This window comes from Camelina sativa, chromosome 2 (assembly GCF_000633955.1).
Source record: "Camelina sativa cultivar DH55 chromosome 2, Cs, whole genome shotgun sequence".
NCBI lineage: Eukaryota > Viridiplantae > Streptophyta > Magnoliopsida > Brassicales > Brassicaceae > Camelina > Camelina sativa.
Genome location: NC_025686.1, coordinates 8248404 through 8264993, shown reverse-complemented (window position 1 = coordinate 8264993; position 16590 = coordinate 8248404). Strand labels below are relative to the sequence as shown.

Here is a 16590-nt window from a genome sequence, read left to right as displayed (position 1 = left end):
TCCGTTTGCCATCTCTTGAGGCAAGTTGTGTATCTATAGAGGAGACCCTCCAAAATGCCATCTTCTAGGTTGTGGTCTTGGTAAGAGGTTATTTGGGATCTGCTATATCTCATGAATAATCCAAAGTTCCAAACACTAGTATCTGGTTATATATCACGAATAATATCTGAATAAGCTTCTTCCGTTCGGCAATAAATTAATATTACAAACCAATACAACAATAGTAGCTTGTTGTTCTAAGAAAGATTACTAAAACACTTAACTAATAATAGAACACCTTAAAGAATCATTCAACCTGAGCTTCTCGTGCTCTTTGTACTTCCAAGTCATTAAGGTAAATCTGGTAGATATATAAAGCGAATCCCATGAAGGCGATAACCATAGCGACCATCTTAAGCTCAGTCAGCTTGTCGTGGAACACGGCAATGGCTGCAAGAGGTGTAACAATGAGAGAGAGCGTACCAATAAGGTTCGAAAACAGCGAAGTCACCAAAAATATCAGTGCCACGGCTCCAACAGAACCCAATTGCCACGAAACCGCGGTTCCAACTAAAGTCAAGACGTATACGACTCGACCTTCGTGAAACTCATCCATCTCCACACTCAACAGCATCCATTCCCCGCTCGCAAACAACCCTATAACCGCAACACAAGAGGCCACGAGGGACGTGTAGATTTGCATCTCGAGAACCATAGAGAAAGTCTCACTCTTGATAACCTTCTCGAATGACAACTGCATAAGAGAGAGCTGAAGAGAATAGATAAGAGAACCAAAAACAGTACAGAAACACCCAACTAAGTAACTCCACTTAGAATCTCCTGATGGGCTATTATTCGAATCATCATCATCGTCAAGAGAAACCAACACAGCAGAAACAGAGAGCAACAAAACAGAGAAGAAAATCAAAACAGTGATTTTCTGAGAGTTGATGTAATAAGAGAAGACACCATTGAAAGCTAACTGTGAAGCACATAGAATCGAGTAAGCTGAAGCAGAGAGATACGAAAGACCGAAAGAATATAGAAGATTGTCTAAACCAATAGCAAGACCGAGAGAAAGATAAATGCAAAGCAGAGTAGTGAAAGAACAAGAAGAAGAAGAAGAGTGTGATGAAGACGGAGGAAGGAGACAAAGAGGGAGATAAAGAATGGGAAAGCCACCGGTTTGGACAAGAGTAGAGATCCATTTACTGTTTCCACCTTGATTGTAATAAAACCGACCAAGGAGAACAGCGATAGCTTGAGCGGAGATGAGGAAGAAGATACTAATGAAGACAAGAATCCACCATTGGGTTCGTTTTAGCTTTAAGAGCTGAGTAGGAACACTGGTTCTTCTGATTTTTCCTTCATCTTCTTCCTTTAGAAGCAACAACGCTTGTTCATCTGTAACAACCAAAAACAACACATAAAGTTCACAGCTCTTTGGTTTCAATCACAGAGGAGGAAAACAGAGAGACCCTAAGAAGAATACAGGGAATTAGGGGTTTTTGATGGAAATTGGAATTGAATTGAGGAAAACTAGAGAAATTTTACCCATGATGAAGGGAGAGTAGTTGAGTGATGGATGAATGAGACGATTGAGAAAGTCTGATAATTTCTGAAAAGATCTGGTGGACGAGAGATAATATAAAGTTTTTAAACATGTATAATCGAATATTTAATTATTTATTTAAATGAGAAATTTATCGATTGTGTGCATGTACAGTAACAAAGTAACAAAGTTTGTGGCCAATGCCAGTTTCAACTGAATATTTTCTAAAATGCTATAGGACCCACTATTAATACATATAAAATAGCAAAATTGTCCATGATCAATTCTTTCACATTTATGTTTGAGTTCTTTTAACAAATGTACCACATTCTACAATCAAAGTTGTGGGTTCTACTACATTGACTTAGTTTTTTCAGACTCTACCACAACGACGAAGTGCAAAGATGCATATAGCCATGAATTTTATACGAAGATTTTTTGTAAGTAAAAAATATTTTAAATTTGTCTAAACTTAGCGTGTATGTCATGTCTTTTCATTTCCAAGGAGTTAGACAATTAATATATTTGTTTAAATTTTTTTTGGTGCATTAACCTTCGAACTCTTCATATTTCCTACTCATGCTGAAACCAAACCCGATAAAATTTAATAGTTTCGTTGCCGGAGTTCCTATGTTAAACCCTAATTGCTGGCGGCGGAGTTTGTAAGTATAACCATTGTTTATGCAATTATCACTTACTATCCTATTTGTAGAGTTGCTTATTATGTTTTTTTTTTTCCTTCAGATTGAACTACAACTTCAATGGTGGACCCCCCCCCCCTCTCCCCGGGGAATAGACACTAACGGTGACCCTGCCGGTGAACAGGCAGATCCTCCAACCGTGGCCATGACCCCCAATTTTAACCTGATTCCCGAAAGTTCTTCTTGAGATGCTGTCGAACTGGCCGACCCAGTTTTCTCGTAAGTTGAAACGGAACTTTCTAGTGATTTTGCTTTTTCGTACTTTTCAAAACTTTTTGGTGATTTTGCTATTGGTAGACCACCTTATTAAATTAAGTTTTTTTTTTAACATAACACAGAGATCCCTCCGCAGTTGAGAATAACGCAGATCCCCCACAAGTGGTTCCTTCCCCCAACTTTGTCCTTATTCTAAAAAGTACATTTGTGGAAGCTCTCAAATCTGCTGACCCAGTTTTAGGGTAAGTTGCAACGGACATAGATTCTCTAATTCTCTCGGTGGACAACCATTTTAAACTCAATTTTGTTTTGTCTATACAGTGATATCAATTTCCCAGATTCTCAGCAGCCTACTTCAGACCGTGTTGAAACCAACAATGGACATCTTCCTCCACGTCTTTTTGCAACGGATCACTATCCTCTTAAGGATCGTATAAACTCATATTCCAAGCCTGAGTATCTTCTCGACATCGTAGATGCGTTAGATGGGTCCCCTGAGTTAGAGTGGCTGAAACAGTTTTGTTTTGGTCGTCTTCTCCAACTTCCTGTTCGCAAGAGTTCCCTCTCCGGCAAACTTGTCTATCAATTACTTTGTTGATCAGTTGTCACCAGGAAAAAATACGAGATGTGGTTCGTTTATGGTGGACATCCAATCATGTTTTCTCTCCGAGAGTTTGCAATCTTAACTGTTATAAATTGTGATCCATTCCCTTCGTCTGAGGATGATATATCTTCTTCTGATTCTGCTGGTTCTTCTGATCCTGATTATCTCAACAGTCTTGTTGGTCCGAACAATAGTTTCACAATCTGGCAAATTGTGGACATTCTAAAACAAGACAAGATGTTGCCGAAATCAAAGAGAATGGATGGTGATCGTAGGCTTCGACTGTGCCTTGTTGTAATCGTCGATGGTATTCTAATCTACAATTCATCGAATGTTAAAGCTACCAGTAAAGTTGTCAATTTGGTTAAAGATATAAATGCTTTTGTCAAATATCCATGGGGGAGGCTATCTTTCGTAAGGACCTTGGAGAGGGTTTCCATTGGTGAGGTAGTTCAAGGTGCGGCTTCATTAGCTACTCACGGTTTCAGTTTATCGTTTCAACTGCTATTTCTCGATGCAATCCCAATGCTAGAAAGAATCCTTCCAGATGGAGACGACGCACAAACTTTTACTGACTGATCTGTGATTCATTTAACAAAGCTGAAGAGCTTTCACTTTTCTAACATATTGGAGACGGAAATCGATCCTACGGTAAGTTGTCACTCTTTAAACTACTTTAACATATATACGCATTCATATATTCATCATTTGTGTGTTGTTGCCTTTTATAGCTTCACATTGAGAATATTATTCACGGCAACAACTCCGATCTACCAGATCTTCAAAACTACTCATGGGATGGTGTTGACGACGAGGATCCTTGTGTTGATTTCATATTAAAAAATCTGAAAGATGGCCACAAGTTTAGTAAGGAAGACTGGCATGGCGGCCTTTCTTGTTTACCATTTATTACAACGGGTGTGGCAAAGACTAATACAACAAATCCATCTCTTAAACAGCGCAATGCAAAGCTGAAGTTCTTGAGGAAGATCCTTCATCTTTGTCTACAAAAGGACTAATTCCCAAATCACCTCTCGAGATGCATTCAGATCTTTTGGCACAGATTCATAATTCTGCAAATTTGTACCAAAACACAAAGGCAGAAACTCCAATCAACTCCACAACTATCCCACAAGAGGTATTATGTAGAGTGTAATTAGTTAATTTGGCTTCTCTAGCTTATATTTCTCTAAACGTTTTACATTAATTTCACATGTATTTTCAAGGAGGCTGTGGACAACAACAACAACACTCAGTGGATAAACTACGGTCCACATACCCCAACAATCCTGAAAAGCATAGGCGACCTATACGAGGAAGACCCTACTTTAGTCCACAAGGTTTTCATATCGATTCTTTATTAACCAACAACTTTTAATGTCCACCAAATCAAATTAAATACTCAGGGTAATTCTTGTCAGGATAATTCCCCAAATCCGACTACCGACTCAGGGGATGGCTAGGCCTCATTATCTGATGATCCTATAATAGACGAGGTTATTTTACAAAAAAATATAATATTCTTCTCTTAGTTTAAAATGTTTGGAATTTTAAACTTTACTTACAATGCTCAATCAACTTGCAGGTTGATCTTGGTAGTCCCACATAAAAAAGGGGATCCAAATTATTGGAGCTATAAAATCCTTCCCTCCCTTCCAAAAGAACGAGGACGATGCCAAGAAGAAGATTTGGTCAGTGTTCTTCCTCTAAGAAAAAGCCTTCACAACCACTTGAAGAGCCTGAATATGAATACTCCTCTTTCTGTATTGTTAAACCTGCTATTCGGAAGGAATTTCTGACCACACTCTCCTCTTATCTGCATAAGTAAGTTGGTGGACAATAAATGTTAAGCTTTTTAGGAGCTATTTGTCAGAAAGTGCAAATCATTTGATTAATATAATCTACTTTGTTTTACATAGAGTATATCATAGATGGTCACGACGTTAAGCGTACGTTCTTTAAGGTTTGTACTCACCCACTTATTGGGTCGATTCTCTGGTATTTTTACCCTTTTTCCTCTATATGCATCCATTATTTTCATTTGTTATCATCTCAATCACTCCATCTGGGTTTTCTACTAATTTGATGTCCTTTTACTCGGCTTCTACAACATATGGAAGCAATGCTCAGCTGGCTTTGGAGGACGATGGGCCCTTTTCTTCGAGAGTCAAGAGTGGCAGTCTTGGATACTTGGTTTACTCACATGATCAGCATTGACTACGTCCACTACAAGAAGAGTAAGAAGAAATCAACATTTCAATGGAACAGCCTCATCAAGAACTACGTCCGTGGATCTGTCTACAGCCGTCAGTGCAATCTCACTTGGTTCAGCGATGTAGACACAGTTTACATACCAATGAACTGGGGTAAGCGCCATTGGGTTGCATTGGCGATTAAATTAAAAGAAGGCGTTATCGAGATACTTGATCCTCTTATTGCAAACCACGACGAGTCTAAGTTGCCACATCTCATGAAACCGCTAGTTGAGATGTTACCTATCATAATCAATGACCTAGTCAACCCTAAAGTAACCAACTGTCCTCTACCTGAATCGTTCAAGTTTGATAGATTGGTGGACGTCTACCAAAACGACAGAAACAGAGATTGTGGTCCTCTGAATGTGAAATACATCAAACTCCCCGCCCAAGGATTGGGCCTTGATACCCTCACGGAGAAGATGGTGGACGATATTAAAATGGCTTACGCGGTTGATGTCTACCAAGAATTCGTTGTTCAGTTATAAAACTGTACGACTTTTACAAATGTTTCACGTGTTTTCTACTATGACCATCGTTTGTTATGATGTTTTCCTTCAAAGTAGATGTTTTGAGGTTGTAACTGACACATGTTACTCTTCTTTTATTATGGACTATATTTCCTTTTGAATTTGCCTTTAACAACATATTTTTTTGTCTACTGTCAACTTGTCCCTTGACTTAGTTCTAGTCCACAAGGTACTATCACGTTGTCTACAATTAGACTATTTGTCCTCAATACTTGTCCACAAGGGTGAGTACTGTCCACTGATAATTAGTTCAGTCCACAAATTGCAAAGTTATTTAGTCTATTTATTACCATGATTAAAGAGCTATTTAACGTTATTATCATATGTCCTCAAAGAGAGTTGTCTACTTCCTTTTCAACATGCCCCTTTTCTTGTGGACAAGTCCTCAAAGTTGCACCCTTTCTTCATAAGGTCTGTTAAGGCTGGCAACCCTTACGCCTGTTACCAGGAAAGTCTTCGTCTTATAGCTAGAGATGGTCAGATTGACAAAGCCATCAACCTATTGTTTAATACCACCCCATTTTCTGAAGAAATGCAGTTTGCACTTGGTTTGTTCTTAATCTGTGCTGGCCATTACCACGAGGGGGTCTCCACGATCACCTCATTTAAGGATCGTGTTGGCTCTTATGCCATGGCTGAATATTTTTCAGAATCGGTCTTCGAAAACATTTGTCAACTTGGTCCATGTAGGATCAAAAGGTATTGCGATACTTGGAGGTTTTATAATGTTCCAAAGTGTGCCGGCGTTGGCTACACATGCACCATGGATTCCCGTTGTGAAGCTTGCTTTGTCTGGTGGAGGAGTATTCAATTCATATGTATATTTTAAGTGTTATCTTTTCCAATTTTCTCATTAAGTTCTGTCTTTTGTTGTTACAGTGGACTAATATATGAGCCTTGTCCACCTATCTACAAAAGTCTACGTCTTCGGTTGCATGTACTTGTTTGTTCACCATGTTTTAATAGACATATCTTTTTCTACTTTGTGGACTTAACATACAACTTTTGTCTACATTGTAACAACTCGGCTAGTCTAAACAAATATAGATTAACATCATTACAACCAAACTAGATCCTCTAACTATACTTAAACGCTAACTTTATTTTTGTCCTTTCTCGTTAAAGTCATGTCGCCATCAATCAGGTATGATATTGCTCCTTGCCTTACACAATGTGCAAATAACTTTACAGCATGTATCAACAGATCCTTTAAAATTATAAAAATAATGGTCTATTACCTATTAAAACCACAAAATTCAAGAGAACATACACCATCACTTTCACAAACCCCTCATATTTCTCTTTACATTTTGGCGGATTGATCAACGACATGGGGAAATACAGTTACAGCCAGCCTTCTTTCTCTTCAGCTGACTTAGTTAAGTCACGCGACCGTCAGAATTCAAACTATGGGATACCGAAAAAATGCTGGTGTGGTGGAAATCTTGAACTTACTACCCATCAGGACGGTGGTAATCAAGGTCGTCTTTTCTACAAATGTGCTAGATCTGAGGTATTCTTTCTTTGTTTGTAACTACTAAGTTATAATTCCATTTATTAGACTTTAAATGTCCCTAGATCTGGCATAATAAACACATTTTATGATTCATTTCAATTAAGGATGGTGGTTTAGACCTCAACAAGCTGTGGCACGGGGCAATTCTCGAGGAAATCCACGACCTGCACAGCAAGTTTTCTGAGGGGGCGACCTTATGAACTACTTCAATCTTGGACCTAATGGAACGAAGGTATACCCTTCTATGCTGGCGGCCCAAATTGAATATTATGGAGAAGAGATTGGGCACCTTAAACAACTTATTCGTGAGATCAGTGATGGCTACGAAGAACTTGCTTCCAACGTCCACAACCTCACACCTAGGAACAATCCGTCTTCTACTCCATTGACCTTTGTCCACAAAGTGTTTATAGGATTCACCCTTGGCTTCCTCTCCTTCCTGCTGATTGCCTTCCTTTTTTTTTTTTGTTCACCAAGATTTTATACCATACTAATCAACCTCCAAAGAGGAAAACATTACAAAGGGAGGAGCCAAAGCTAACCAACTCCCTGATCCAAAAGCAAGTCCAAAGACAAGATACAAGCAGATAGAATGATAGAGCAAAGCAATCCTAAAACTTAGACAACAAATGTAATCGCGGAAACTTCGATCCTTGAAAACAATATAGCGAATAAGTAAGAAGACACTTTGGACAACACCAAACACTCAAGGTGAGATGTTTCTCAAGATTGAGTTCGCCACTAGGGCAGACAAGACAATCATAATATTGGCTGAAAAGACAAAGGTGACAGGGCACCAAGCTGACAAGCCGTTGAAACCATCAGAGGAAGAAATCTTTGGAAAGCATCCTTTAGACGGTTGAATGCACAAGCGCCATGGAAGCAAGGATGACGGTGTAATGCTTTTCTCCAATAACCTGGAAAGAGAAGCAAAACCAAAACCGGGGAGGAGGATAGAAGTATATCCCCTCCAGCAAGAGTGATGGACAGAAGTTTTTTCAAAACAAGGTCTTCTAAAATTCAGCAACGCAAAAACCAATCGGTCACCCATCAAAGCTTGACGAACACACCGAACAACCTCACAAGAAACAGAGTTGGGCAGTGGAGACATACTCTATTAATGGGCCAGACACACAAGCACACTAAGGAGAAGACACACCCACAGGTCCAAGAAGTAATGGACCAGGCCCACCAAAGAAACAGCTTCAGGGTCCTCCGCACAAGACCTAGCTCAGGCAAGAAAATATCACGGCGGCAGATAGGACGGGGAGGAGCAAAAGATGGATCGGAAGGCACCAGCAGCACCTGAAGAGACGGAAGCAGAGTCGATGTAGACGCTAAGGGGAGGGAGATCCGGTGAGGAAAATGCTAGAAGGAAGTTAGTGGCGGATGGGGAGAGAAGGGTTCTCCCAAAATTCATTGAGGGAGACTCAGACCCAGATCCAGGACAAGACACGGCAACACTTGGGCAATCGCCGGAGAAGAATCCGGTAGACGAAGTGATTTCGGAGGACCCGGTAAGTCGAATGCCAGAGACGAGAAGAGAAGACAAATCACAGCGGAAGTAACGCTAGGTTTGTAACCGGGAGTACGGTTTAAATGAGATCTTAAATTGAGACGAGCTTGGATCCCTAATATGTTGTCTATCATCTGCATCCCTCACAGTTGTCTATCAGCTGTTTTACATTGTCCACCTATATCTCCTTATCCTTTTGTAGTGTTATGTACTCTATGTTTCCCCTGGGATACTTTCTCTTTTTATGTCCACATAATTAATTATGAAATGATCTTCACTTAGATCTCCACAGTATCAATCCTTGTCTATCATTTCGCATAATCACTCCATAGTTAACGATTTTAGCCATGGTTAATGACTCTTACAACAATAGTAGGCATATAAACATTCAACCATAGTAGACCAAATATCTTACAACCGTTGACGTCGAAATAGTAGCAATTCAAGCCAAAATACCATCCTAATGCTGAAGGACATTAAGTATCTTACAACCATAGTGGGTAAAATGAGTTATATTTGAATCCATCAGTAGCAATTGTAGCAATTGTAGCCAAAATACTATCCTAATGCTGAAGGACATGAAGTATCTTATAATCATAATGGGCAAAATGAGTAATATGTGAATCCATCAGCATCCAAAAAACGTAGTGAGATAGACCTCTTAAGTAACCAATCTTCATTTCTTCAAATTAACGTCGAGCATGTTTTCCTGTTGTGACCTTGTCCAAAACATCTCCCACATTTTGTTACTCTCTTCTTCTGAAAAAAATTTATATCAAACAAGAAACGCTTATTTAAATGGACCAAAATTTTAAACAGTGGACATAAATGTTTTAATAGAATCACTTACGTGATGCACTTCACCCTATGATGGAATCTTTTTCTTTTTTGGCCTTCCCCCTTGGCGCTTTGTCCTTGGTGGGTTCACAGCTACATCCGTACATTCTTCTGGGATGTCGTGGTCTTTCTCATTAGGACGCGGCATTACAACTCTGTTGTAAATGTTTGCTTCATATGGGCTTATTTGGTCTGAACCAAGAACTGGGCCTATATTGGTGTGAAGCCCATACAGGATCCGTGTTGTGTGGCCTGCAGGACTAAACCGACATAAGCTCTAGGGTTTCACTATAAAAGGGAAACTAGAGTTGAAGAAACATGTATGCTGAAGAAAGCCGCAAAGCACGCACTAAAGAAGCTGGAGGTACATTGGTGACAGCTGTAGGGCACAGCGCAGGGCGCTGTGCATGGCAGACGCAGAGACGCAGGGCGCAGTGCAGAGAGCATGCGCTGGGCATCATACAAGGAGCTTGAAGCTGTGCGCAGAACCATGATAAAGGAGCAGAAGCTCGGCNAGGAGCTTGAAGCTGTGCGCAGGACCATGATAAAGGAGCAGAAGCTCGGCTGGGGTCGAAGGGCTGAGAGTCGGACATAACCTTGTCTAGGTTTAAGGTGTCTTCAGGACACTCTGATGAGAGACGGAGGTGGAGCTGCTTCTTTGGGGTTCTGGAGGTGTTTCAGGATTATACATGGAGGGGAGAGCTGAACCAGAGACAGAGAGAGAAGAAGAAGAAAACCTAGATCTATTATGTGTTTTCTTCTTCAGGTTCTCTGTAGTTGTTAGTTCTCTAAGCTTGTATATGTAATACTATGTAAAACCTTGGTTGATTGATAGTGGATGTTTGTGGGAGAAGGTTCCCACACGAGATGTACCCTCTGCATGAGGGGAACTCGTTAAATCTCTGTGTTATGTTTATGTTATGCAAACTGATCTGTGAAGTAGAAGAGGAGTAGGGGCAGAGTCGCGGTTTGTGGTTCACTACAGAGGTGAATCAGGGTCTGCGATTCTCAACAAGTGGTATCAGAGCATAGGCTCAGGAATTCACAGACTCAGGCATGACGCTAAAAGCATACAAGGAGGATCCGGAGACTGTTGTAGAAGACTCGAAGGTTGAATCAATTATGGGGTTGGTTTAAGGTGGAGTTATCTGCAGTATTTGATTCAGGTTCATGGATGGATGTGTGAAGGTGATTTGCACATGGCTGTGAAGAAGGAATTGAAGCATCATCCATAAGGCTCAAAACTTATCAAAACAGGAGTTCAGTTTTCCGCTGCGGTCACAAGGTACATGTGATGTTCTGTTTTGAAGCTTCTGAATACTCAAAGCTGTTTCAGTTTATGGAATCTAGACACTAGGAGAACGCAAGGATGTAGACGTCTTCAACTATTGAAAAGTCAGTTTTCGGTTGTTGAAAGTCTGTGTAGTGGTGTTCAGAAATTGGTTGAAGGTACAACTATTGGAGTCACAGATTTACTAAGGGACGCCTTCAAAGGTAAATCTGTGTAAGAGGGTTGTTAGGTCAGCTAGTTGTGTCGAAGATTCAGATGAGTATGAAGATGGACCAGGCAATTTGTGTTGAAGTGGTCAGATTTGAGAGGTGTTGGGTGAATGGTGAAGTCTCAGGAATGGATCAGGTTGTTAGAGATTTGAAAGGACTACAATCAAGGTAGGTCTATAGAGAATGGGAATGCAGAAGAGTACCAAGAGTTGAAGTTGCAGCCAATGCGATTTTATTTGTCAAGGTGGAGTTGGTTCTTCAAGGTGACTTAAAATCTCTGGAAGACTTTTGTAGACGTTGCAGGACTGTGCAAGAGTTTGCAAGTAAGTGCAAGAATCTACAAGGCTGGCGGAAGGTGACTGGGGTTAGGTTTTGCATTGAGAAGAGAATCAGAAACAGAAAAGTTTTGGTTCGCCTGTTTGCATCTACAGAGATGATCTGGTGGATGAATCTTCTGAAGGTATCACTTGTAGGAAGTTTAAGTGTTTGTTGACACTTAATAAGGAAGCATGTGAGTATAAGGGGAGGATTCAAGTAGATCTCTGGTGGTTAAAGATGCAGGTTATGATAGACAAGACTACTAGAAGACTAGTGGGTCTAGCAACATCATTAAGTTTTCTCAGGAGAGTCACTTACACGAAGGTTAAGTGAGGATTCATCAATGGTAAAGACATGTCAAGTTGTATTGATGAATGGTGAGAAAAGGTATGATGCTGGTACCAAGGTTCTTCTTGGTAAGGTCTGCAAACGTGAAGAACTATTGCAGGGTTATGTTAACAGTAGGTGTGGCTTCAGGGATTCTAGAGTGAAGCACTAAAGGCTGTTACAAGGAGACTAGCAGAGGTTTTTAAGCTGCTGGTCGGACATCTGTTTTAACATGAGGTTGAACAGGAGGTTGTACTGTCAGATCGTACAAGCTGGATTCAAGAATCAATTGGTTAAACAGATGGGATGTAAACTCAATCTCAAGAGTAATGCATTGGGTTGAGATTGTTTACATGATGAATCAGAGATTGTTTCAGGATTGAAGCATGTATGATTCATGTGTTCTGCATGAGATTCAAGGAAGTTTGGTTCAAGCTCAGTGCACATGAGGGGAATCAAAGGTCGACCAAGTGAATCAGGTTGCAGACGGATACAGATGATATACAATCATGATAACAGGTCTGTGGTATTTATCAGAAACCATGGAAGAGGTTGTGTGATTGTTGTAATCGTGTTCTGAGAGGTTGATGTCTCAGGTTTTACTAGTTCTAAAAGTTTCAAGATCAAGGTTCCATAAGCAAGCAAGGTGTTACTTGCGGGTGAATTAGAAGTTCTGGTTCTAGGTGGAGCTGTTGTGAGGAACAGGAGAATCGAGTAAAGGTCTTCATAAGTGTTTCTAAGACCAGGAGAAACAAGGTTGAAGAAGATGATTCGTGTAAGGAGTGACACAAACTTGTTGGGACAGCTGAAGAGCATCATAAGCTATTCAGAGAAGCTGTCAAGAACAAGGTGAAGCTGTATTGCTTTGCAAACTGAAATTTCAGAAAGTTCGAACATAGGGACAATCATGACAGTCTAAAGATTTGATAGGTGCTGGGAATTTCAGAGCAATAGAGGATGGCATTGAAGAACACAAAAGAACATTAAACGGTTGGTTGTGTTCTGTATTGATTATCAAGAAACAAGGTTGTAAGGGTTTCTTCAGTTGTCGGGTTCAGTGGTCGGAGTTCGTCTGCAAGTGGGATTACAGTCATCAGAAGAAGGAAGCTTGAGGGAGAGTCGCGAATCTCTTTAAGTTTCTGAAGATGAAGTTAAAAATTCCTAAGGTGGACAAAAGATAAGGATCATTGGGAGTTGCAGGTTCTACAGGAGAAGACAAGCTTTGTTTTTCTTTTCAGGAAAGAATCAACACAAAGGGGATTTTGTGAGTTGGACCAAATGAAGCAAAAGGTGGAGTTTGTTGTAAATGTTTGCTTCATATGGGCTTATTTGGTCTGAACCAAGAACTGGGCCTATATTGGTGTGAAGCCCATACAGGATCCGTGTTGTGTGGCCTGCAGGACTAAACCGACATAAGCTCTAGGGTTTCACTATAAAAGGGAAACTAGGGTTGAAGAAACATGTATGCTGAAGAAAGCCGCAGAGCACGCACTAAAGAAGCTGGAGGTACATTGGTGACGGCTGTAGGGCACAGCGCAGGGCTGTGCATGGCAGACGCAGAGACGCAGGACGCAGTGCAGAGAGCATGCGCAGGGCGTCGTACATGGAGCTTGAAGCTGTGCGCAGAACCATGATAAAGGAGCAGAAGCTCGGCTGGGGTCGAAGGGCTGAGAGTCGGACATAACCTTGTCTAGGTTTAAGGTGTCTTCAGGACACTCTGATGAGAGACGAAGGTGGAGCTGCTTCTTTGGGGTTCTGGAGGTGTTTCAGGATTATACAAAGAGAGAAGAAGAAGAAAACCTGGATCTATTATGTGTTTTCTTCTTCAGGTTCTCTGTAGTTGTTAGTTCTCTAAGCTTGTATATGTAACACTGTGTAAACCTTGGTTGATTGATAGTGGATGTTTATGGGAGAAGGTTCCCACACGAGATGTACCCTCTGCATGAGGGGAACTCGTTAAATCTCTGTGTTATGTTTATGTTATGCAAACTGATATGTGAAGTAGAAGAGGAGTAGGGACAGAGTCGCGGTCTGCGGTTCACTACAGAGGTGAATCGGGGTCTGCGATTCACAACAAGTGGTATTAGAGCTCGGGCTTAGGATTTCACAGACTCAGGCATGACGTTGTAAACATACAAGGAGGATCCAGAGACTTTTGTAGAAGACTCGGAGGTTAAATCAATTATGGGGTTGATTTAAGGTGAAGTTATCTACAATGTTTGATTCAGGTTCATGGATGGATGTGTGAAGGTGATTTGCACATGGCTGTGAAGAAGGAATTGAAGCATCATCCATAAGGCTCAAAACTTATCAAAACAGGAGTTCAGTTTTCCGCTGTGGTCACAAGGTACATGTGATGATCTGTTTTGGAGCTTCTGAATACTCAAAGCTGTTTCAGTTTAAGGAATCTAGACATAGGAAGAACAAAGGGATGTAGACGTCTTCAACTATTGAAAATTTAGTTTTCGGTTGTTAAAGGTCTGTGTGGTGGTGTTCAGGAATTGGTTGAAGGTACAACGACAAGGAATCACAGATTTACTAAGGGACGCCTTCAGAGGTGAATCTGTGTGTAAGCTGGTTGTTAGGTCAACAAGTTGTGTCGAAGATTCAGATGAGTATGAAGATGGACCAAGCAATTTATGTTGAAGTGGTCAGTTTTAAGAGGTGTTGGGTGAATGGTTAAGTCTCAAGAGGATCTGGTTGTTAGAGATTTGAAAGGACTACAATCAAGGTAGGTCTACAGAGAATGGGAATGCAGAAGAGTACCAAGAGTCGAAGTTGCAGTCAGTGAGATTTTTTTTGTCAAGGTGGAGTTTGCTCTACAAGGTGACTTAAAATCTCTGGAAGACTTTTGTAGACGTTGCAGGACTGTGCAAGAGTTTGCAAGTAAGTGCAAGAATCTACAAGGCTGGCGCAAGGTGACAGGGGTTAGGTTTTGCATTGAGAAGAGAATCAGAAACAGAAAAGTTCTGGTTTGCCTGTTTGCATCTACAAAGATGATCTGGTGGATGAATCTTCTGAAGTATCACTTGCAGGAAGTTTAAGTGTTTTGTCGGCACTTAATAAGGAAGCATGTGAGTATAAGGGGAAGATTCAAGTAGAACTTTGTTGGTTAAAGATGCATGTTATGCTAGACAAAACTAGTTGAAGACTAGTGGGTCTAGTAGGATCATTAAGTTTCTCAAGAAATTCACTTACATGGAGGTTAAGTGAGGATTCATCAATGGTGATGACATGTCAAGTTGGTGTTGATGAATAGTGAGAAAAGGTATGATGGTGGTACCAAGGTTCTTCTTGGTAAGGTCTGCAAACGTGAAGAACTATTGCAGGGTTATGTTAACAGTAGGTGTGGCTTCAGGGATTCTACTGTGAAGCACTAAAGGCTGTTACAAGGAGACTAGCACATGTTTTAAAGCTGTTGGTCAGACATCTGTTTTAACATGAGGTTGAACAGGAGGTTGTACTGTCATATCGTACAAGCTGGGTTCAAGAGTCAGTTGGTTAAACAGATGGGATGTAAACTCAATCTCAAGAGTAATGCATTGGGTTGAGATTGTTTACAGGATGAATCAGGGATTGTTTCAGGTTTGAAGCATGTATGATTCATGTGTTCTGCATGAGATTCAAGGAAATTTGTTTTAAGCTCAGTGCACATGAGGGGAATCAAAGGTCGACCAAGTGAATCAAGTTGCAGACATATACAGATGATATACAATCATGATAACAGGTCTGTGGTATTTATCAGAAACCATGGAAGAGGTTGTGTGATTGTTGTAATCGTGTTCTGAGATGTTGATGTCTCAGGTTTTACTAGTTCTAAAAGTTTCAAGATCAAGGTTCCATAAGCAAGCAAGGTGTTACTTGCGGGTGAATCAGAAGTTCTGGTTCTAGGTGGAGCTGTTGTGAGGAACAGGGGAATCGAGTAAAGGTCTTCATAAGTGTTTCTAAGACCAGGAGAAAAAAGGTAGAAGAAGATGATTCGTGTAAAGAGTTACACGAACTTGTTGGGACAGCTGAAGAGCATCGTAAGCTATTCAGGGAAGTTGTCAAGAACAAGGTGAAGCTGTATTGCTTCGCAGACTGAAATTTCAGAAAGTTCAAACATAGGGACAGTCATGACAGTCTAAGGATTCGATAGGTGCTGGGAATTTTAGAGCAATGTCAGAGGATGGCATTGAAGAACACAAAGGAACATCAATGGTTGGTTGTGTTCTATATTGATTATCAAGGTTTTCTTCAAGGTTGTCAGGTTTAGTGGTCAGAGTTCTTCTGCAAGTGGGATTCAGTCATCTGCAGATGGAAGCTTGAGGGAGAGTCGCGAATCTCTTGAAGTTTCTGAAGATGGAGTTGAAAATTCCTATGGTCGACGAACATAAGGATCATCGGAAGTTGCAGGTTCTCATGAGAAGAAAAGCTTTGTTTTTCTTCTCAGGAAAGAATCAACACAAAGGGGATTTTGTGAGTTAGACCAAATGAAGCAAAAGGTGGAGTTTGTTATAAATGTTTGCTTCATATGGGCTTATTTGGTCTGAATCAAGAACTGGGCCTATATTGGTGTTAAGCCCATACAGGATCCGTGTTGTGTGGCCTGCAGGACTAAACCGACATAAGCTCTAGGGTTTCACTATAAAAGGGAAACTAGGGTTGAAGAAACATGTATGCTGAAGAAAGCCGCAAAGCACGCACTAAAGAAGCTGGAGGTACATTGGTGACGGCTGTAGGGCACAGCGCAGGGCGCT

At 40.7% G+C, this 16590-nt stretch overlaps 2 protein-coding genes across 2 annotated transcripts; one reads left to right on the top strand and one right to left on the bottom strand.

Annotated features, from left to right (window-relative positions):
- On the bottom strand, nucleotides 117–1615 carry LOC104720103 (probable purine permease 13). Its single transcript, XM_010438072.2, has 2 exons — nucleotides 1534–1615; nucleotides 117–1383 (listed from the first exon to the last, which is right to left on the bottom strand). Exons 1-2 carry the CDS (start codon nucleotides 1535–1537, stop codon nucleotides 287–289), a joined length of 1101 nt encoding a protein of 366 aa, XP_010436374.1. The 5' UTR covers nucleotides 1538–1615; the 3' UTR covers nucleotides 117–286.
- LOC104749709 lies at nucleotides 5199–5795 on the top strand. Its single transcript, XM_010471392.1, has one exon. It carries the CDS (start codon nucleotides 5199–5201, stop codon nucleotides 5793–5795), a length of 597 nt encoding a protein of 198 aa, XP_010469694.1.